Here is a 24556-nt window from a genome sequence, read left to right as displayed (position 1 = left end):
TTTAAACAAAGACTTTCATTGGACTTAACAGGTGCCTATGTCTTAAGCACTTTAGGAACATCTGATTGTATCAGTCCAATGAGGTAGGTACTGCTATTAATTACCATCTCCATTTTTAAATGAGCAGTGGTATGCTGGTAAATACTTTACAACCAACTTTACAACAACTTTTCTTTCTCTAGAAGAAAATAAGCCCTGATTTGGGGCATTTGCCCATTACTATGGTGTAAATGTTCCCACCACAGCCAGTCTTCAGCTATCATGTGATATCACTGAATGTGCAATTGGGCCTCGACACAGACTACCAAGTACGGAGTTTCCAGCACACAGACACAACAGACATAACTTCCAGAGGCTGCTGCTGCTGCTGCTAAGTCACTTCAGTCGTGTCCGACTCTGTGTGACCGCACAGACGGCAGCCCACCAGGCTTCTCCATCCCTGCTAGATCACAGCAAATGTAGTAAAACAGTTAGAAAGGGATGAGTCTGATTATGTATTGCCTTTGTTTTTAATAAAATTTATTTAGTTCTAAGTTTATATTGATTTTTAATGACTATATTTAACAACTGACTCAAAAATCCCTACAAATTTTAGCAGTCAACTTTGTTTTTTGCTAAAAACAGTATGAGCTGACCCCAACTCACCACTGTACAAGGAAACAGAGGCATGGTAAGGTTAAGTAACGTGCAGACGTTAAGTCATGCAGAGGGGCTGGCTCCAGAGTCCATTCTCTCAACCACTAGACCCTTCATGCTAACTATCTTTATCTAAGTCAGTAAAATTAAATAATTGATTCATATGTGCCCAACTTTACGTTTATTTGTACCATCTAACCTCACTTAAATAAGACAGTTCACACACATGGGTTCATTTATGAATCAATTAACTAAATCGACCTGCAATTCTACTTTCCCTCAACTAACTCAAGGCTTGCCATATGAGATAGGGCTCATTATGCTGCAAAAACCAAACAAAGATAGTGTTTGCTAAAGAAATGAATAATTTAAATGTCCATAAGCCATGACTTTATTTGTATTCTATTATTAAAATTGATCACGTTAGTATAAATGAATTCTTCATCTTTGATTATATGATGATAGGCCTAAAAGTGTTTTAGGGAAGGATACAAAGTTATGAAATACACATGCCTTATACTGTTATACACATATAGAATGAAATTCTCACTGCCCACCAATGGCTGAAGAGCTGAAACAAAGAAGCCCCTGCCATGTAGATCCAAGTGTGACAGTTCATAATTGTTCCTATGAAACAGAATTCCTGAAGTGGATCTCAGTTTAGTTGTATACAAGAGGATGCTGCCGTAAAGTGTAGCCTTATGACTCTCATCAAATTCTAAGTGAGAGGGACTTCCCTACTAGTCCAGTGGTTAAGATTCTGTGCTCCCAATGCAGGGGGCCTAAGTTCGATCCCTGGTCAGCGAACTAGATCCTGCAACTAAGAGTTCCCATAAAGATCCCGCATACTGCAACTAAGACTCAGTGCCGCTGAATAAATGTAAAAAAATTAATTCTAAATGAGAAAAGTCAGTTTACTGGAAAAAAATACAGATTTCCTGGACATACAACTTCCATACTAGAGGCAAAGGTTTGCCTGGGGGAGGCCCGATCTTCTATGATATTCATTGTATGTCTTCAATCAACTGGTTCTATTTGTCTCTTATGCATCTCACGTCTGACGATTTTCTCATTCGAATTTGGCTAGGAAGGTGGAGTATGGCACAACATGAGTATTGCTGTCGAGCATATATTTCCCCCAAGAGGAAATCTTCACCTCTACACCCAGATGGAGAATTGCCTCTCACGGCATGGCTGAAAAGCTGTAAACTTTAGATGATATGGGTGACTTGATGTTACCTTACATTATAGTATATTTAGTTTTATTATCTCTTTACAACCAACCTACGAAGTCAATGTTATTATCCCATACTATAGATGAAGAAGTGCTAGAGAAGACTCTTGAGAGTCCCTCGGACAGCAAGGAGATCAAACCAGTCCATCCTAAAGGAAATCAACCCTGAATATTCACTGGAAGGACTGATACTAAAGCTGAAGCTCCAATACTTTGGCCACCTGATATGAAGAGCCAACTCACTGGAAAAGACCCTGATGCTGGGAAAGATTGAAGGCAGGAAGAGAAGGGGGCGGCAGAGGATGAGATGGTTGGATGGCATTACTGACTCAATGGACATGAGTTTGAGCAAACTCTGGGAGAAAAGTGATGGACAGGGAAGCTTGGCGTGCTGCAGTCCATGACGTCGCCAAGAGTCGGAGACTACTTAGCGACTGAACAACAGCAAGATGAAGAAAGTGAGTCTTAGCAACCCAGATGCACCAGACAGAAAGTCCATTACAAGATTCAACATCAAAGACCTTCTAAGAAATGGACTAGACCTGCCACTGGAATCACCAAGGATGGCTTCTTATTTACCTCCCATCGGCGGTCGTTGGTGAAAATCTCATCATTGGCTATGTCCAGCTGGTTCCACTCCAGTAGGAGCTTAAGCTGCCCATTCCAGTTATCCTTATCTTGTTCATTGGTGCTAAAGGCTGTAAGAGGACAGGGAAAAAGTGAACTTACCAAACACCCAGAAACAAGAATATCAGAACCATCCCACACGGTCAGTTATCAGAGCCATTTGTCAAAGGAGATTCTAAACATGTTCTCTTAGAATCAGACACTCAGAGGGACTTCACTGGTGTCCCGGCGGTTAAGACTTTATCTTCCAGTGCAGGGGGTGTGGGTTCAATCCCTGGACAAGAAGCTAAGATTCTCACATGCTTTGCAGACGAAAAACCAAAACATAAAAAGCAGAAGCAATATTATAACATATTCATTAAAGGTTTTTTAAAAATGGTCCAGATCCAAAAAAAACTTTTTTAAAAAAAGGAATCAGACACTCAGAGCTGTCATTTCACTGACACTTTATTTTCACTGATTCTTATCCATATTTTCTATGTCCCAAAGTATATGATGAAGGTCAATTAAGATGATAATATCTTTCCATTCCATATCCTAACAGTATAACTATGGTATATTGATATTTTCCTATAGATCCAGATTCCATAAATATTACATTTCTAGGGCCACATCTGACTTATACTATATCTAAATCTATGAAATAAAGAGCTATATTATAACAATGTTCTACTTGTCTTTTCCAGAGGTACTATTTTCTGTATCTATGTATCTCTACAGATGTAGCCCCATTTCAATAAATATCCTTACAACCAAATTTCTGACAAGTATGACAAGAATGTTTCTAATAAATAGTTAATGCTTAAAACGCATTTCTGAGGTGCCTTGCTCTGCTCTGCATACTTTACAGATATTAATCAGGTGGCTCAACTCCTCACGGTCTTTGTCAAGGATCTATTTACTTCAGGTAATTCCATTTGGATGGGATTCTCAGCAAGCAAAGTTCACACATGAGGATTTAAAACTGAGGTTCATTCACAAGCTTCAGGAGATGTGTTAGCTCCTGAAACTGAATGCAGAATTATGTGTGTGTGAAGTGTGTGTGCATATGTTTACATAGATGTGGAATACTAGGACAAAGGTCCATAGCTTATATCACATTCTCCCAGATGTCTGAGGCTCAGAAAAAGATTTTAAACCACTATTAGAGACAATTCTTTGGAAAGCACTGTGATCATATTTAACCAATATTTTAATGACATAAAAATTCTTCTTCTATTAAATACATACATCCAAGGAGGTCAATAATAGTTATTCTAACTTTCAACCTATGATAATCAAAATTAAATGCAAGATTATATTTCCAGTAAAGCTGCTTAAAAAATAAATGCCAGCCATTAAAAGCCACAGAAAGTCACATTTCTAGAAGATTTATTTTTACTCACCTTTGTACAATGCATAGGAGATTGCATTGCTCACAATTTCATCCCCTGCTTCTTCCATTTTAATAACTGTTAGTAGGTGAGAACTTTCGAGAATTTCTTTGAGCTGGTAAGATTTTAAAGAGCAGAATTGTCAGCCAACTGATTTCAGGCCCAAGGAGTATAAACTTCTCTCTCTTTTGGTGAGGAAAGTCTTGTTCCATTTTTTTTTAAAGACCACCTATAAGAATGTTTCAGATTTCCTTCCCTCCTCTACAGTGCCCATACTCATAGCATCTAATTTCTAAATTGAAATAGTGAGTCCTTGACCACGATGAGCATAAAGCACTGCTTCTATAAGGGCACGTATATCAAAAAGAATCTATCAGAAAGCTGCAAGACACAATGACTGCGGTGAGTGTGAGTGTGTGTGTATGTGACACGTGGTAGGCGCTCAATCATTGAATGAGTGAATAAATCAGGAAAAGAACAGAAAAACCACAGAAATTGTCCAAGTGTAGTCCTAAGGGCTTAGACTATAGGAAAGAAAATTCAGTGTGAATAAAAGCCAAGACAACATGATGATTGAATAAAGAGATGAGGGATTCTCTATATTTTCCTTTGTGATTCTCTGTAATGTTTAATTTTAAGACACTTTGTAAGATTCATGAGCTGGGGGAAGGACTTCCCTGGCAGTCCAATGGTGGGATGCAGGTTCGATCCCTGGTCAGGGAGATAAGATCCCACATACCTCACAGCCAAAAACAAAACGAAACCAAAAAACATAAAGCAGAAGCTACATTATAACAAATTCAATAAAAGACTTTAAAAAAAAAAGCCTGGGGAGAGGCAGAGCCCCTCCAGATTCTAAGGTTTCAGGCCCACTTGGAGGGAGCTTGAAAATGAAGAGCTCCCTCTAGAGGAGGAAGCGAGTCTGGCTGTGGTTACACCGACTTCAAGGTGGTGGGTTTTCCCAGCAACATTTGGATATGAGGATCTGGCACTACAGAGTCTTGGCTGGGCAGAGAGGGAAGCCTCAGGTCAGGTTGAGGATGAAGATGTGAACTAAAAAGCGTCCTTGTGTATATTCAGAAAAGATGAAAACCCTAATTTGAAAAGATACACGCACTCCAGTGTTCATAGTAGCACTACTTACAACAGCCAAGTCATAAGCAACCATCAACAGATAAACGGACAAAGAAGATGTGGTGAATACACACACACACACACACACACAGGAATATTAGTCATAAAAAAAGAATGAAATAATGCCATTTTCAGCAACGTGGATGGACCTAGAGATTATCATACTAAGTGAAATAAGACAGAGGAAGACAAATAATATGTCACTTATAGGTGGAATCTAAAAATAATATAAATAAGCTTATTTAGAAAACAGAAACAGACTCACAGACATAGAAAACAAGTTTATGGTTACCAGAGGAGGAAGGGGAGGGGACGGATACATTAATAGTATGGGATTAACAGATACACGCTACTAAATGCAAAACAACAAGGATTGTCCAAATGACAAGGATTTACTGTATAGCACAGGGAACTATATGCAATGTCTTGTGTTTTTTGAATATATATTTATTTTATTTATTTGGCTGTTCTTGGTCTTAGTGGTGGCATGTGGGATCCAGTTCCCTGACCAGGGATTGAACCCAGGCCCCCTGCATTGGGAGTACAGAGTCTTAGCCACTGGACCACCAGGGAATTTCCTGTAATGTCTTATAATGGAAAAGAATCTGAAAAATAATATATACGTATTCTTTACATAAAAATATATGTGTGTACATATATACGTACAGAAAACCACCTGTCTCTGTTCATCAACTATGCTAAAGCTTTCGACCATGTAAATCATGACAAACTATAGACAGCTCTTAAGAGGGATGGGAATACCAGACCATCTTACCTGTCTCCTGAGAAACCCGTATGTGGGTCAAGAAGCAACCGTTAGAACCCTGTATGAACAACTGATTGGTTCAACATCGAGAAACGAGTAGGACAGGGCTGTCTGCTGTCAGCCTGTTTGTTTAACCTATACGCTGAGCACATCATGAGAAATGCTGGGCTGGATGAGTTACAAGCTGGAATCAAGATAGGCGGGAGAAACATCAACAACTTCAGATATGCAGATGATAGCACTCCAATCGCAGAAAGCAAAGAGGAAATAAAAAGCCTCTCGGTGAGGATGAAGGAGGGGAGTGAAAGAGCCGGCTTAAGATTAAATATTTAAAAATCTAAGATCGGAGGAGGAGCCAAGATGGCGGAGGAGTAGGACGGGGAGACCACTTTCTCTCCTACAAATTCATCAAAAGAATATCTGAATGCAGAGCAAACTTCACAAAACAACTTCTGATCGCTAGCTGAGGTCATCAGGCGCCCAGAAAGTCAGCCCATTGTCTTCGAAAGGAGGTAGGACAAAATATAAAAGATAAAAAGTGAGACAAAAGAGCTAAGGCCGGAGATCTGTCCCGGGAAGGGAGTCTTTAGAGGACCTTTCCAGACGCCGGGAAACCCTCGCACTGGCGGGCCTGGGGGAAGTGTTTGAATCTAGGAGGGCAACCTGACTGGGAGGGAAACAATAAATAAAACCCACAGATTACGTGCCTAAAAGCAACTCCCAGCAGAAAAGTACCCCAGACACCTGCATCCGCCACCAGCAAGTGGGGGCGGCACGGAGAGGAGCGGGCGGCATTGCTTGGGGCAGGGTCCGGGCCTGAGCGCCCTGAGGACAGTCGGAGGGAGCTTCTGTGAGTTGCCAACTTGAACTGTGGGAGAGCAGGGAAGAGAGAGAAAATTGACCGGCCGGAGCACGCTGCCGGCCGTTCGCGGAACGGGGGGACCGGGAGAGTCCGGAGAGGGGCTCGCAGACTGCGGACTGGCCCGGACCCGCTGGAGGCGGGAGCAGGTCGCGGCGAGACACAGCGCGCAGGCACCCGACCGGCGCGGGCGGGGACTGGGGCTGGGGGCAGAGGGCAGAAGGCGCACGCACCCGACTGGCGCTGGCGGAAACCGAGATTGGGGCCGTGGAAGGGAGTGGGCGCGCCGCACCCGGGGAGAGTGCGCCTGTCAAGCCCCTGCCTGCCTGGACCGCTCTGACGGGGAAGGCACAAGAGCGGACGCAGCCTCTTGTTCCGCGCTTTTGTGAAACACCCGAGGGCTGGAGCTGCGCGCAGCGCGGGGCGCGCTCCATATGGAGCAGCCGGGAGCCTGAGCAGCGCAGACGGAGAAAGCAGCACCAGCCCCTCCCGGCAGCGCCAGCCCCTCCCCGCAGCGCCAGCCCCTCCCGGCAGCGCCAGCCGGTCCCGCAGCGCCAGCCCCTCCCCGCAGGGCGACAAAACTAGCTACCTGAATAAGAGTCCATCTCCGCCCGCCTGTGTCAGGGCGGAAATGAGGCTCTGAAGAGACCGGCAAACAGAAGCCAAATAAACAAAGGGAACCGCTTCAGAAGGGACTGGTGCAACAGATTAAAATCCCTGTAGAAAACACCGATTACACCGTAAGGGGCCTGTGGATATCGAGAAGTGTAAGCTGGAACGAGGAGATATCTGAAACTGAGCCAAACTGACACTGACCGCAACAGCTCCAGAGAAATTCCTAGATATATTTTTACTTTTTTTTTTTTTTAAATAAGAAAAAAAAAAAATTTTTTTTTTTTATTTTTTCTTTTTTATTTTTTCTCTTTTATTTTCCTTTAAAATTCCCTATTACTCCCCCATTACTCCTTGACTTTCATTTTCATAGATTTTTATGATTTTTTTAATTAGGGAAAATTCTTTTTTTTTTCTTTTTTTCTCCTTTTTCTCTTCTATTTTCTATTTTTCTTTTTCTCATATTTCTTTTAAAGTCCTCTAGTACTCCTCTACTACTCCTTAATTTTCATTTTCAATACACTATAACCTTACCAAAAAAAAAAAAAAAGAGAGAAGCCCTATTTTTTAAACTGAACTTCATGTATATTTTTAAAATTTTTCTGTGTGTGTTTTGGTTTTTGTCTTTAATATAGTATTTTTAAGAGTCTAATCTCTACTCTAGATTTTTAATTTTTGTTTTTCAATATATGATATAAATTGGGAACATTTAAGAATCCAATATTCAGTTCCCATTTTTATTCAGGAGTGTGTTGATTATTCTCTCCCAATCTTGACTCTCTGTTTTCTACCTCAGAACACCTCTATTTCTTCCTTTCCCCTTCTCTTCCCAATCCAATTCTGTGATTCTTGGTGGGTGTCTGGGCTACGGAGAACACTCTGGGAACAGACAACTGCGTAGATCTGTCTCTCTCCTCTTGAGTCCCCCTTTTTCTCCTCCTGCTCATCACTATCTCCCTCCTCCCTCTCCTCTTCTTCATGTAACTCTGTGAACCTCTCTGGGTGTCCCTAATGGGGGAGAATCTTTTTGCCATTAACCTAGAAGTTTTATTATCAGTGCTGTATAGTTGGAGAAGACCTGAGACTACAGGAAGAATAAAACTGAAATCCAGAGGCACGAGACTTAAGCCCAAAACCGGAGAACACCAGAAAACTCCTGACTACATGGAACTTTAAGTAATAAGTGACCGTCCAAAAGCCTCCATACCTACACTGAAACCAACCACCACCCAAGAGCCAATAAGTTTTAGAGCAAGACATACCAAGCAAATTCTCCAGCAACGCAGGAACATAGCCCTAAACGTCAACATACAGGCTGCCCAAGGTGACACCTAACACATAGACCCATCTCAAAACTCATTACTGAGCACTCCATTGCTCTCCAGAGAGAAGAAATCAAGTTCCACGCACCAGAACACTGACGCAAGCTTCCCTAACCAGGAAACCTTGACAAGCCAATCGTCTAACCCCTCCCACTGGGTAAAACCTCCACAATAAAAAGGAACCACAGACCTCCAGAATACAGAAAGCCCAGTCCAGACACAGCAATCTAAACAAGATGAAAAGGCAGAGAAATACCCAACAGGTAAAGGAACATGAAAAATGCCCACCAAGTCAAACAAAAGAGGAAGAGATAGGGAATCTACCTGAAAAAGAATTTAGAATAATGATAATAAAAATGATCCAAAATCTTGAAAACAAAATGGAGTTACAGATAAATAGCCTGGAGACAAAGATTGAAAAGATACAAGAAATGTTTAATAAAGACCTAGAAGAAATAAAAAAGAGTCAATTAAAAATGAATAATGCAATGAATGAGATCAAAAACACTCTGGAGAGAACCAAGAGTAGAATAACGGAGACAGAAGATAGGATAAGTGAGGTAGAAGATAAAATGGTGGAAATAAATGAAGCAGAGAGGAAAAAAGAAAAAAGGATCAAAAGAAATGAGGACAACCTCAGGGACCTCTGGGACACTGTGAAACGCCCCAACATTCGAATCATAGGAATCCCAGAAGAAGAAGACAAAAAGAAAGGCCATGAGAAAATACTCGAGGAGATAATAGCTGAAAACTTCCCTAAAATGGGGAAGGAAATAGCCACCCAAGTCCAAGAAACCCAGAGAGTCCCAAACAGGATAAACCCAAGGCGAAACACCCTAAGACACATATTAATCAAATTAACAAAGATCAAACACAAAGAACAAATATTAAAAGCAGCAAGGGAGAAACAACAAATAACACACAAAGGGATCCCCATAAGGATAACAGCTGATCTATCAATAGAAACCCTCCAGGCCAGAAGGAAATGGCAGGACATACTGAAAGTAATGAAAGAGAATAACCTACAACCTAGATTACTGTACCCAGCAAGGATCTCATTCAGATATGAAGGAGAATTCAAAAGCTTTACAGATAAGCAAAAGCTGAGAGAATTCAGCACCACCAAACCAGCTCTTCAACAAATGCTAAAGGATCTTCTCTAGACAGGAAATGCAGAAAGGTTGTATAAACATGAACCCAAAACAACAAAGTAAATGGCCACGGGCCCACACCTATCAATAATTACCTTAAATGTAAATGGGTTGAATGCCCCAACCAAAAGACAAAGATTGGCTGAATGGATACAAAAACAAGACCCCTATATATGCTGTCTACAAGAGACCCACCTCAAAGCAAGACACACATACAGACTAAAAGTGAAGGGCTGGAAAAAAATATTTCATGCAAACGGAGACCAAAAGAAAGCAGGAGTCACAATACTCATATCAGATAAAATAGACTTTCAAATAAAGGATGTGAAAAGAGACAAAGAAGGACACTACATAATGATCAAAGGATTAATGCAAGAAGAAGATATAACAATTATAAATATATATGCACCCAACATAGGAGCACCGCAGTATGTGCGGCAAACACTAACGAGTATGAAAGAGGAAATTAATACTAACACAATAATAGTGGGAGACTTTAATACCCCACTCACAACTATGGATAGATCAACTAAACAGAAAATTAACAAGGAAACACAAACCTTGAATGACACAATGGACAAGCTAGACCTAATTGATATCTATAGGACATTTCACCCCAAAACAATCAACTTCACCTTTTTCTCAAGTGCACATGGAACCTTCTCCAGAATAGATCACATCCTGGGCCATAAATCTGGTCTTGGAAAATTCAAAAAAATTGAAATCATTCCAGTCATCTTTTCTGACCACAGTGCAGTAAGATTAGATCTCAATTACAGGAAAAAAATTGTTAAAAACTCAAACATGTGGAGGCTAAATAACACGCTTCTAAATAACCAACAAATCACAGAAGAAATCAAAAAAGAAATCAAAATATGCATAGAAATGAATGAAAATGAAAACACAACAACCCAAAACCTATGGGATACTGTAAAAGCAGTGCTAAGGGGAAGGTTCATAGCATTACAGGCTTACATCAAGAAACAAGAAAAAAGCCAAATAAATAACCTAACTCTACACCTAAAGCAATTAGAGAAGGAAGAAATGAAGAACCCCAGGGTTAGCAGAAGGAAAGAAATCTTAAAAATTAGGGCAGAAATAAATGCAAAAGAAACTAAAGAGACCATAGCAAAAATCAACAAAGCTAAAAGCTGGTTTTTTGAAAAAATAAACAAAATTGACAAGCCATTAGCAAGACTCATTAAGAAGCAAAGAGAGAACCAAATTAACAAAATTAGAAATGAAAATGGAGAGATCACAACAGACAACACTGAAATACAAAGGATCATAAGAGACTACTACCAGCAGCTCTATGCCAATAAAATGGACAACTTGGATGAAATGGACAAATTCTTAGAAAAGTATAACCTTCCAAAACTGAACCAGGAAGAAATAGAAGATCTTAACAGACCCATCACAAGCAAGGAAATCGAAACTGTAATCAAAAATCTTCCAGCAAACAAAAGCCCAGGACCAGATGGCTTCACAGCTGAATTCTACCAAAAATTTAGAGAAGAGCTAACACCTATCTTACTCAAACTCTTCCAGAAAATTGCAGAGGAAGGTAAACTTCCAAACTCATTCTATGAGGCCACCATCACGCTAATTCCAAAACCAGACAAAGATGCCACAAAAAAAGAAAACTACAGGCCAATATCACTGATGAACATAGATGCAAAAATCCTTAACAAAATTCTAGCAAACAGAATCCAACAACATATTAAAAAAATCATACACCATGACCAAGTGGGCTTTATCCCAGGAATGCAAGGATTCTTTAATATCCACAAATCAATCAATGTAATACACCACATTAACAAATTGAAAGATAAAAACCATATGATTATCTCAATAGATGCAGAGAAAGCCTTTGACAAAATCCAACACCCATTCATGATTAAAACTCTCCAGAAAGCAGGAATAGAAGGAACATACCTCAACATAATAAAAGCTATATATGACAAACCCACAGCAAGCATCACCCTCAATGGTGAAAAATTGAAAGCATTTCCCCTGAAATCAGGAACAAGACAAGGGTGCCCACTCTCACCACTACTATTCAACATAGTGTTGGAAGTTCTGGCCACAGCAATCAGAGCAGAAAAAGAAGTAAAAAGGAATCCAGATAGGAAAAGAAGAAGTGAAACTCTCGCTGTTTGCAGATGACATGATCCTCTACATAGAAAACCCTAAAGACTCTACCAGAAAATTACTAGAGCTAATCAATGAATATAGTAAAGTTGCAGGATATAAAATTAACACACAGAAATTGCTTGCATTCCTATATACTAACAATGAAAAAACAGAAAGAGAAATTAAGGAAACAATACCATTCACCATTGCAACAAAAAGAATAAAATACTTAGGAGTATATCTACCTAAAGAAACAAAACACCTATACATAGAAAACTATAAAACACTGATGAAAGAAATCAAAGAGGACACAAACAGATGGAGAAACATACCATGCTCATGGATTGGAAGAATCAATATTGTCAAAATGGCTATTCTACCCAAAGCAGTCTATAGATTCAATGCAATCCCTATCAAGCTACCAATGATATTTTTCACAGAACTAGAACAAATAATTTCACAATTTGTATGGAAATACAAAAAACCTCAAATAGCCAAAGTAATCTTGAGAAAGAAGAATGGAACTGGAGGAATCAACCTGCCTGACTTCAGACTATACTACAAAGCCACAGTCATCAAGACAGTATGGTACTGGCACAAAGACAGAAATATAGATCAATGGAACAGAATAGAAAGCCCAGAGATAAATCCACGAACCTATGAACACCTTATCTTTGACAAAGGAGGCAAGGATATACAATGGAAAAAAGACAACCTCTTTAACAAGTGGTGCTGGGAAAGCTGGTCAACCACTTGTAAAAGAATGAAACTAGAACACTTTCTAACACCATACACAAAAATAAACTCAAAATGGATTAAAGATCTAAATGTAAGACCAGAAACTATAAAACTCCTAGAGGAGAACATAGGCAAAACACTCTCCGACATAAACCACAGCAAGATCCTCTATGACCCACCTCCCAGAATATTGGGAAAAAAAGCAAAATTAAACAAATGGGACCTAATGAAACTTAAAAGCTTTTGCACTACAAAGGAAACTATAAGCAAGGTGAAAAGACAGCCCTCAGATTGGGAGAAAATAATAGCAAATGAAGAAACAGACAAAGGATTAATCTCAAAAATATACAAGCAACTCCTGCAGCTCAATTCCAGAAAAATAAATGACCCAATCAAAAAATGGGCCAAAGAACTAAACAGACATTTCTCCAAAGAAGACATACAGATGGCTAACAAACACATGAAAAGATGCTCAACATCACTCATTATCAGAGAAATGCACATCAAAACCACAATGAGGTACCATTACATGCCAGTCAGGATGGCTGCTATCCAAAAGTCTACAAGCAATAAATGCTGGAGAGGGTGTGGAGAAAAGGGAACCCTCTTACACTGTTGGTGGGAATGCAAACTAGTACAGCCACTATGGAGAACAGTGTGGAGATTCCTTAAAAAACTGGAAATAGAACTGCCATATGACCCAGCAATCCCACTTCTGGGCATACACACTGAGGAAACCAGATCTGAAAGAGACACGTGCACCCCAATGTTCATCGCAGCACTGTTTATAATAGCCAGGACATGGAAGCAACCTAGATGCCCATCAGCAGATGAATGGATAAGGAAGCTGTGGTACATATACACCATGGAATATTACTCAGCCATTAAAAAGAATTCATTTGAACCAGTCCTAATGAGATGGATGAAACTGGAGCCCATTATACAGAGTGAAGTAAGCCAGAAAGATAAAGAACATTACAGCATACTAACACATATATATGGAATTTAGAAAGATGGTAACAACAACCCTTTATGCAAAACAGAAAAAGAGACACAGAAGTACAGAACAGACTTTTGCACTCTGTGGGAGAAGGTGAGGGTGGGATGTTGTGAAAGAACAGCATGTATATTATCTATGGTAAAACAGGTCACCAGCCCAGGTGGGATGCATGAGACAAGTGCTCGGGCCTGGTGCACTGGGAAGACCCAGAGGAATCGGGTGGAGAGGGAGGTAGGAGGGGGGATCGGGATGGGGAATACGTGTAAATCTATTGCTGATTCATGTCAATGGATGACAAAACCCACTGAAAAAATAAATTAATTAATTAATTAAAAAAAATAAAAATAAAAATCTAAGATCATGACATCTGGCCCCATTACTACATGGCAAACAGAAGGGAAAAATGCAGAAGCTGTGACACATTTCCTCTTCCTGGGCTCCAAAATCACTGAGGACAGTGACTGCAACTGTGAAATCAGAATGGCTTCTTGGCAGGAAAGTGATGACAAACTTAGAAAAGCAGAGACATCACTCTGCTGACAAAGGTCCACAGAGTCAAGGCTATGGTCTTCCCAGTAGTCATGTACGGGTGTAAGAGCTGGACCACAAAGAAGGCAGAACAGCAAAGAATTAATGCCTTCAAATCGTGTTGCTGGAGCAGACCCTTGAGAGCTCCTTGGATAGCAAGGGGATCAAACCAGTCGATCTTAAGGGAGATCAACCCTGAATATTCACTGGAAGGACTGATACTGAAGCTGAAGCTCCAGTATTTTGGTCATCTGATTCAAACAGCTGACTCACTGGAAAAGTCCCCGATGCTAGGAAAGATCGAGGGCAGAAGGAGAAGAGGGCATCAGAGGATGAGATGGATGGACAGCATCACCGATGCAATAAACATGAACTTGGGCAAACTCCAGAAGATGGTGAAGGACAGAGAGGTCTGGCGTGCTGCAGTCCACGGGGTCACAAAGAGTCAGCCACGACTGGGTGACTGAACAGCAACAAGAAGTACATATATTTACATATGCATTTATATAATTGAATCACTCGGCTGTATACCTGATAGAACACAGTATTATAACTTGAGTTCAATTTTTCAAAAAGAAAAAGGAGAGCCCTGGAATATTGACTTTAGGAGGTGACCTTAAGGTTGCAGTTTCCTAGGAAAGGTGGTGTTCAAGGGCTTCGTTCAAAAGGCATCTGAGGGTGATGAGGAAATAGATGAAAACTGCAGGAAAGCACAGACCACAGTGAGTTTGACGGAGAGGGAGAGGGGCTGATGGCAGGAAAGAAAGGGTCCTCTCACCACACTGGCTGCAAAGTTCATGCAAAGGAAAGGGGTCTGGCCAGAAATGACAGGTGAGGATGGGTCCAGGTCCCAAGATTCTGGGGTCAGCTGGGTGTGGGCAGCACATAAGGGCCGAGAAAACTTTTCCTTTGGAATGAAAAGGAAGAAGGAGAAGATGAACATGGATACAGAGCAAATGGATGGAATCCAGAGACTCTGCAGGGGCGCCCACCCATACTCTGACCCCCCTAGAATCCTGACCCCCAACTGCAGCCTGTGTGACCTCAACTGAAACATACTCAGATCACACCTCACCCTGCCTCAAACCCCTCGGTGACTTCCTGACACACCTAAGCAAGACCAAAACTCTAGACAGTGGTCAAGGACTCCCTGGCCTGGCCCCTCCTAAGTCCCACAGTCTCCACCCAAAAGCATCCACCCTCATCGCCATCTTTCAGTCCCTTGGGGAGCCGGGCTTACCTCGAGTCTCAGGAGCTGTGCCCCAAACCAGCCCAGCCCTCACCCTTGACCCTCACCCATCACTCAGATCTCAGCTCCCACGCCACCTCCTCTGAGAAGCCCTCTGCTGAAAGGCCTCCCACACCAGGCCAGGCTCCCTTGGCTCAAGCCCAGTGCATCCACGCTGCTAACTTTCTTCAAAACTCCCTTTTCTGAAAAAAAAAAAAAAAAAAAAACCTCCCTTTTCTGGTGTGAAATTAAACACTGCACTTTACTGTAATCATGCCACAGGAATTTTTTTTCCCCAATTTCTGTTTTCTCTCTGAGGACAAGCACTCTTTGTTGAATACCCTTCTTTCTGAAATGTCTGTTCCAGGATCAGGCATCAGTACACGCTCAATAAATAACTATGAATAAATGCAAGTGTTGGAAATGAATGATACCGGGTTGGCTGCCAGGCTGGGAGACCCTGAGGGTCAAGTTCTTGAGCAGATGGGAGTGGGCAGAATGGAGAACTATGAGAACCCTGGTAGGGGAGCAGGGCCTGGTCCCAGGGGGCAAGTATATGGGGTCTCTTGAGGAGGATGAGAAACTGTGAGGCCAGGCTTAGGGGATGCTTGTCCACATGACCAGTGAGGCCACCCACAATTACCCTGAGAGGCTGCTCAACGAATATTTGACTGAATGTATACATTCATTCATTAATAATTCCACTCTCGAGCTTTGTCTTTTGGGAAATCTCTACCAACTGCCAAACCCCATATACGTGCATAATTAAAATGCCAGGCTAATTTTTATTATGGATGTATGTCTTCTGATTGACATGATTATAATTATGATAAATCATTAGCATATGAATATGAATTAAATATGCACCCCAGAAAGGGCAATATAATCATAGAAAGTGAAATGTGTCTGACATTTAGTCTGCCTCACGTGACTTTCTGTAACAGTTTTCTTGAAGCAGAAAATCAAAACCCTTCATAAAGGGACTTCCCTGGTGGTCCAGTGGTTAAGACTTCACCTTCCAATGCAAGGGGTGCAGATTCAATCTCTGGTTGGGTAGCTAAGATCCACATACCTCGCAGCCAAAACACCAAAACGTAAAACAGAAACAATATTATAACAAATTCAATAAATCCTTTTTAAAAAAAATGGCCCACATCAAAAAAAAAAAAAAAACCCTTTAAAAAAAATCCTTCATAAAGGGTATGGGGACCCATACAGTGGCATGGCCCTTTGGACATGACCTTGTCTGGACTCTACAATCAATGTGCATAAGGAATAAGAGGAAAGTCAGTGGAATGGACCCAGGGCCACCTTTGACGGGTGAGTTAAGAGTTGTCTATTTCTCTGTCTGCGCATCCTTGAACTGACCGCTGAATTTCTTCCATCCATCACAGGAAACTACCTTGAGGACATTGCTCAACACACAAAGTCTCAGGTTTGTATCTATGCTTTGGGGTTGCTCCCTTGATATGTTTGGAATGGCTCAAACTGTTTAGGTCTGAATATATTGGGAACCAGAAATAACCACTGTGGGTTATACGTATTTCTCTCACCCACATATTTTCACCCAGAGGGCACTCTATTCAAATCAGGCTCCTGGGTATTCAGGCTGTTTGTGTGTGTGCCTGTTCAGCCGTGTCCAACTCTTCGCGACCCCATGAACTGTGGCCCACCAGGCTCCTCTGTCCATGGGATTCTCCAGGCAAGAATACTGGAGTGAGCTGCCATTTCCTTCTCCACAGTATCTTCCCAACCCAGGGATCAAATCCATGTCTCCTGTCTTTCCTACACTGGCAGGCGGATTCTTCACCACTACCTCGACTGGCTCGGGGTTGGGGAGTGACATAGGCAACTGCCGACTTTGGCCTTGCCCGGGCAGCCCCTTCCTGCTTCTTTGTTGGGATCTGCTCCTTGCAGGGTGCTAGAGATCTAGTGTCAGCTGTCACCACAAGTGTCACCTGACAGCGGGCCAGCAATCCTCCAGGGCTGCCTCTGTCTGGGTGGGTTCATCTGTCTCATTCTGGGGCTCAGCATAAGGAGGTCTGTGGTGGCTGCACCCCTAAGCTGCATCTTTCAACTTGGCCTTCATCATCAATGAAGCTGATACCACTCTATTCACCTCAACCGGACTTGAACAACATACAAGCAGATCCCAGTAAGAACTTTCACAGAAAACCACCAGCTTCACCCTTTATAGCAAAATCTGCAAAACGCAGCACCTCAAGTAGGAACATCACATGAGCGTTTGTTGGACAGGGCATCATTCAGCACCAACAGAGACTCTCAGGTGTGGGAAGAAGATGCAGCTGCATCTTCTAATTCTGAGTCTTAGTAGTGAAGCTTAATCCAGAAAGGACTTGTGTCCTGGTCACTTTGATCCTGTCATACCTTCCCTGGATCACCATCACTGCCCAGTCATGTGAAATTAAATAAAGCCAAGAGGGTCTCACTGTTTGTTCATTTAATATTGAGTACATGGCAGCCTAGATGGTAGGCTTGATTTTTCTCTTTATTTACAAGAATTTGATTTGTTCATGCTTGCTTTAAATAATGACAAAGACCAATACACAGTACTCTATATAAAATAAACAAGGGTTTACTGTTTAGCACAGGGAACTATATTCAGTATCTTGTCATAATCTGTAATGGAAAAGAATCTGCAGAAGAAAGTTACATATATGGGGGCTTCCCAGATGGCCCTAGTAGTAAAGGACCTGCCTGCCAGTGCAGGAGATATTAGAGACAAGGGTTTGATCCCTGGGTCAGGAAGATCCCCTGGAGGAGGGCATGGCAACCCACTCCAGTATTCTTGCCTGGAGAACCCCATGGATAGAAGAGCCTGGCGGGCTATGTTCCATAGGGTCACAAAGAGTAGGACAAAACTAAAGCGACTCAGCATACATGCACATACATATATTTTTGTATATATTTATAAATATTCATCTCTGAGCTTCCCCTGTGGCTCAGTGGTAAAGAATCTACCTGCCAATGTAGGAGATGAGGGTTTGATCCCTGTGTTGAGAAGATCCCCTGAAGAAGGGAATGGCAACCCACTCCAGTATTCTTGCTTGGAAAATCCCATGGACAGAGGAGCTTAATGGGCTACAGTCCATGAGGTCACGAAAGAGTTAGACATGACTGAGCAAATGGGCACAGCATAGATAGATAGATAGATAGATAGAGATATGAATCACTTTGCTGTATATCTGAAATGAACACAATATTGTAAATCAACTATGTTTTGATAAAAGAAAAAACACAATGACAAATACTACCATGAGCAAGATTGTCTTCACTACTCCAAGATTTCAGTTTGCCAAATCTGACACTTTGAGGTTCTTCCACAACGAAATGCTGCTGAAATACCAAGCTAATTAAAGAACTTATGAAAACTATTTATACTAAATTCAACCTTTCACTCTAATGATGAAATGGGTTCCATGATTAAAATAACTCTTGCTGTCTACATCCTGTTATTTCCTTTATGGAAAACTTTCCAAGTGGCAGCACAGGCTCCTAAGAATACCCAAAGATCGAAGGCCATTTTCAAATGAGCTGATGGGAATGTCCCCACTCCTATCAACGTGAACTCTATCACAAACTGAACAGTCAACAAGATGAAAGGCATTTCAAGTCAACACCAGGCATGATCCAGAGAGAAAGGGGAGAAAGCAGAGCACTATGTTAAGATACTTTACTGGCTTAGCAATAAGAAGCCGGAGATATTTCAATCAGTACACATTTCTTACATGATCCAATAGGAAAGATGAGAGATTATGAATGAATCACAGGCCAGTTAACTTAGAAAGGCAATCTTTCTGTAGTAACAGCTTCTCCACTAGATACAGATTTGATTTAGAATCTGCATTTCTAAAACATCATCACAGGGATTTCACCCCCCACCCCCCAACCCCCACCCCCTCACCCCCCACTGCTGATACAAGACACAGAAGCTCAATGCTTATTGGCAGAGTATGAAATAAGGAGTGTCAGCTTTGAAACCAGGCGGACTGGAATTTAAGCCCCATCCGCTACACCTTATGAGGTATGGAGACTAGGCAAGTCATTTAATGTATGGGAGCTTCAGTTTCCAAGGAAAAAAACCTGTTTGGGCTGGAGTGCAGTTTCAAAGTCACTGAGAAAGTATAAACACCCAGAGCTGCTAGTGGAGGCTGGCAGTGAAGACACCCGCCCCTCCCTTCCCGTGAACTTGCCCCCCCACCGCTCACCCATCGGATCCAGCTCTCCGTCTCCTCCTCAGGCAGCCGGGACACCGTGCGGGGCAGGAAGCGCACCAGCTTCTCCTTGATGATGGATGACGTCAGGACATCCTCCACCTCCACCAGGCTCGCGATCACATCGGCAATCTGCCCGGAGCCTTCCACCACCACGCAGGGGATTTTACTTTTGACGGAGGTATTGATGGCCTGCAAGAAGGGAGCTAAGCGTCGACCAGAGGATCAACAGAACCCGGCCCGGGACCCGGAGGCTCTAATCAAGGTGGTGAACAAATCACATGGACACAACTCTGCACTGTATCCTTCTGTGGGGGCAGGGGAGGTTCACTTTCAATCAGAAGCAAAGCAAATAGTTGCAACCACTTTAAGAATCAGACATGCAAGCCAGCTGTCTTACGTCCTGTGTTAGTATCAAATTCCATAGTAAGGACACGTGCGACTGGCAAGTTTCCCACAAATAAGTGCTTCAAAATATCCCTCTATACAAAACTGATCATTCCAAATGTTGACATCATAGATTCGAATGACAACTCTTAAGATGGTACTCAACATTTTCATTGATGGCTTATATGACAGAGGTGAATAATATGCATAGTTTTTTTTTTTTTTTTTTTTTTTTTTACAATTTAGCTTAATTTTAATAAAATGTTTCCCAAGCATTATTTTGACCAGGTACCCAGATTTAAGTTAGGAACATTGACAGTGTCCATTTATATAACCACACTTTTAAGTTGTTAAAGACTTAACCATTTGCTAATAATTAGCCTATTTTCTACACTGCTTATTCACATATGTCCATTAACAAATGGAATGTCTGTTACATTTATTGGTTTGTGAGTGTTTTCTGAAAAACTGCAGTGTCTGTGAAGACCAATTTCCATGCTGGCATGCATCCAAATATTAATGCGCAGAGGCACAGAATTAGAGCAACGAGAGCATAGTCAAACACTAGCACGCCCCATCCCCCCTTTATTGCTTGTTTTGCTTAGTACTTCTTAAAACAAAAAGAATCTCGAATTCAACGTTCAACTGCCAAAGAAACAATAACAACAGGGCACATACTCAGGGCTTGAATGAAATTGTAAACACTAGCTGGCGCAAAACAGTAGACATTGATTTATATATATATATATATATGTGACCTTATTATCTAAAACTCTTCTCAACAAGGATCTTCTGAACAAATTATAAACTCATACCAACACGATTTCGGTTCAAGCATACACATGAACAACAGTGTGTTCTTTGGGATCTTAAGTGAGTACAAGCTAACTATTCAAATTTGAATTCAGGTCTTGGGGGAAGTGAAAAGCTTTTTTGTACTAAGCAACTGTGCTGCAAGTCTACTGCAGTTAAGTATCTGGGATGATTTCCATCTAGACTATCCTTGGTTTTCAACCAGTAAAAGGCAGAGGGTACAAACAGGAAAGCATGCCAGCCAGTTAAGGGTTCAACAATGCATGATTTTTATTCCCTTGCTCTGAGAGCTTGTATCAAAAAAATATATGTTAAACCAAGGAAATTTAACTGAAGATTTACGGGCCTCTTGTGCTTTAAAAAGGAAAAAAAGGTAGCCACTAATTTGCTCAGATACAGCGGGCTTAGTGGTCTTGTATTTTCAAGATTTTAAGAATGTTTCCTAAGGTAGGAGGAAAGGGGAAACATTCACTACCCCTTCCCAGAATTTAAACAGAGGGCAGTAGACATTCTTCACACCCAAATAAAACTATGGCAGCAGTTCACTTGTGACCAAGGTGAATGTAGAATGGAGATGTTCTAAACACAGCTAGGACTCTCAGCAAAGCTAATACACTAAAATCATGATTACATTTTGAAAGAAAATGCACAAAAACCAAATAGAAATTTTGAGATTTTTCATTTGAAGGTAAATCTTAATGCTATTAAATTCACAAATATGCTAATTTAAATACCCAATTCTATTATCTAAAACACACAATGCAAACATACAAATATCTATTCTCTCCACATGTCAGAGCCATTCATTTCATGGTTTGGAAATGGGGAGAATAGATTCCCCTTAAACTGCAAGTCAGCAGGTGTTTCTTTACAGTTAACTTTAGAAAAATTCATACAAAATAGTAATTAACAATGATCTTCTTTACTTGTTAACTCACAAGGAAACACCTTCAAAACTGCATTTTGTTAAAGTTTCTGTACTAAAATGTAGAAAAACTGAACTACACAAATATTGAAAAGTTAAAAATTCCTTAATTTTTTATTCCTGGTACCACTACCACAATTTACAGGGCAATATACCTGATGTAATGAAAAGAAAAAGAAAAAGACAAAGCTACAACAGATAAAAGACCTCAGGAATGTACATCTAATTGACACTACATTGCATTAATCAATAGCTGCACTTTTTGCAAACTGTGGCTATGACAGTCCTGAACAAGAAGGGTTTCCTGTTTAAGCTGCAGTAACTTTTCTGACTATGGATCATCGTTCCTTCTGTGGCAGATTTTTACAGTTCCTCTAACGCATTTGGGACGACTGTCTCAAAGTAACCTGCAGCTTTCCTGACAACTCCTCGCTCTCTCTCCTGCTAAGAACTGTAGCCCTTTTCTTCTGAGTTTTTAGAACCTTCTGCTACCATATCCACCACTTCCACCACCAGATCCATAACCACCACCATAGGGACTGCCCGAGCTTCTTCCACCAAAACTACCCCCTTTCATGGGTCCATAATTTGATTGCTGTTGTCCACTATAATTTCCAAAATCATTATAGTTTCCACCACCACCATAGTTACCTCCAAAATTTCCTCCTTCATTGTAACCATCATATCCTCCACCACTGCCACCATATCCACCACCTTGGTTTCCATATCCTGGTCCACCACCACCATAACCTCCTCTACTACTATAACCAGGACCACCGCCATAGTTGCCACCATCACCTCCAAATCCATTGTATCCACCATCACCTCCTCCATAACTCCCTCGGCTGCCACCACCTCCACCACCATAGCCTCCTCTTCCACCAAAGTTTCCACCATGGCCAAAGTTACCTCCACCACCTCCAAAGTTTCCTCCACGACCCATAAAGTTGCCAGATCCACCTCCACGACCTCTTTGTGATCCAGCAGATTGCATCTCTTGTTTAGAAAGGGCCTTTTTCACTTCACAATTATGCCCATTAATAGTGTGGTATTTCTGAACAACAATTTTATCAACTGTATCATGATCATCAAAAGTTACAAAAGCAAATCCTCTCTTTTTTCCACTCTGCCTGTCTTCCATAACTTCTATGGTTTCAATCTTGCCATACTTTTCAAAGTAGTCTCTCAAATTATATTCTTCTGTATCTTCTTTAATACCACCAACAAAAATTTTCTTCACTGTTAGATGGGCACCAGGCTTTACAGAATCCTGTCTAGAAACAGCTCTCTTTGGCTGCACTACACGCCCATCAACCTTGTGTGGTCGAGCACATATCGCTGCATCCACTTCTTCAACACAAGAGTGAGTCACAAAACCAGAGCCCCTGGAGCGTTTTGTGTGGGGGTCTCTCATCACCACACAATCTGTAAGTGTGCCCCATTTCTCAAAATGTTCTCTTTAGCTATCATCTGTAGTTTCAAAGCTCAGACCACCGATAAACAGCTTTCTCAACTGCTCTGGTTCCTTGGGATCGTGACCCTCCTCCCCCCGGCGGCGGCGGCGACGGCCGGAGTCGGGCTGGGGGCGACCGGGCGGTGGTTTTACCTCCATTTTGAGACTGGACTCGCCTCTTCCAACTCGAGTTCAATGTCTATGCATAGTTTTAAGGTATGAAAATACCTTCCCAGGAGCTGGAACACTTTTTTGACTCACATATTTCCCTCCTCAAATAATTTTCTTTTCTCCTTTTATGTAAAGAAAAGAAAAATGTATTTGCTTTCTGGATAGACACCTACCATACTTTTATATCCTTGATAAAAACCACAAAGACCAGCATAAGGGAATCAGGTCTGAAGAATTTTAATCACTAGACAACAAGACAAAGTGATGTACACGTGAGCACAGGCGACAGTGCGATGCCCCTTCCTTTAGCCAGGAGTGCTGTCTCCCTTAGAGAAGACGTTGCCCACAGAGTGTGGAGCCTTCATCAGATCAGGCTGGGATCCATCTTCACCTCCCTACCTGTGCCAAAGGTGGGTGTCAGGGCCGTACTGGGGCAGGAGTGGAGGTGACAGGAGAGTGAGCCGAAGGATGAAGAGCTCAATGGGCAGTCTCTCCTCCCTCTCTCCTCTTTCCTCTCTCCTGTAGCATCTGTGGGTTGCGAACTGGCTGAACAGACTTTGAGGGAAATGCTACAGAAATGCAATACTCTAGACAAGCAGAACCTCCCTGGAAACCTTAATTCTAAATCTAAAATCTGAGTGACAATAAATGTAACCATCTTCAGTTACTTTTTCTCCATCTCTCTTCCTCTGTAATATGACTGCCTCTTCAGGCATTTCCATACTAACTATTTCACGCTGCAAAAAAATCTCTAATTTTTATTCTCTGAAAAGTCTTTCCCTGAAAAATCTTTATTTAATAATGTTTTCAACAGTAGGTCTCATAGAAGGTACTTAACAAATACCTGCTCATGAAGGAATAAACGAATGGATCATTGTTACAGAAAATAATAAAGAGAAGCATTAGATTATGATTCCAACTAACTGCCAGAAATTTTGTGTGATTCTAGGTGTGTGTGATCACAGGGTGGCCATGGTTTTCCAACATACGTGTTGGTTACCATCCCTGAGTCTTATGAGTTCATGTCAAGCCCTCCTATTTGGCTGGTTGATGGCCAAAACCAACAGCAAGTACACAGACTATTTGTGTTGCTACAAAGTCTCTTCCTAAATCTTCTCAGCTGAGGAAACAACATAAGTCTGTTAGGGCAACACACTGTGTGATTGGAAAAATGCCACTTACTTGCTGTAGAAAAGAAAGCAATCAGATTAGATTAGGTGAGCCCCCCAAA

At 41.5% G+C, this 24556-nt stretch overlaps 1 protein-coding gene, 1 non-coding gene and 1 pseudogene across 2 annotated transcripts in view; all 3 read right to left on the bottom strand.

Annotated features, from left to right (window-relative positions):
• Window positions 1-24556, bottom strand: part of TRPM8 (transient receptor potential cation channel subfamily M member 8) — a 94555-nt gene that overhangs the window by 51236 nt on the left and 18763 nt on the right. The window contains exons 8-10 of the mRNA XM_061120120.1: window positions 19571-19768; window positions 3883-3985; window positions 2450-2568 (exon numbers count right to left, since the gene is read on the bottom strand). Coding sequence (XP_060976103.1) covers window positions 2450-2568; window positions 3883-3985; window positions 19571-19768 — 420 coding nt within the window. The remainder of the gene's footprint in view (window positions 1-2449; window positions 2569-3882; window positions 3986-19570; window positions 19769-24556) is intronic.
• Window positions 5505-5577, bottom strand: TRNAG-CCC (transfer RNA glycine (anticodon CCC)). The gene has a single exon. It is a non-coding gene; the product is annotated as a tRNA-Gly (tRNA).
• LOC133041643 (heterogeneous nuclear ribonucleoprotein A3-like) lies at window positions 20518-23345 on the bottom strand (annotated as a pseudogene).

This window comes from Dama dama, chromosome 20, assembly GCF_033118175.1.
Source record: "Dama dama isolate Ldn47 chromosome 20, ASM3311817v1, whole genome shotgun sequence".
Taxonomy (NCBI): Eukaryota; Metazoa; Chordata; class Mammalia; order Artiodactyla; family Cervidae; genus Dama; species Dama dama.
This window is presented reverse-complemented; position numbering and strand designations above follow the sequence as displayed.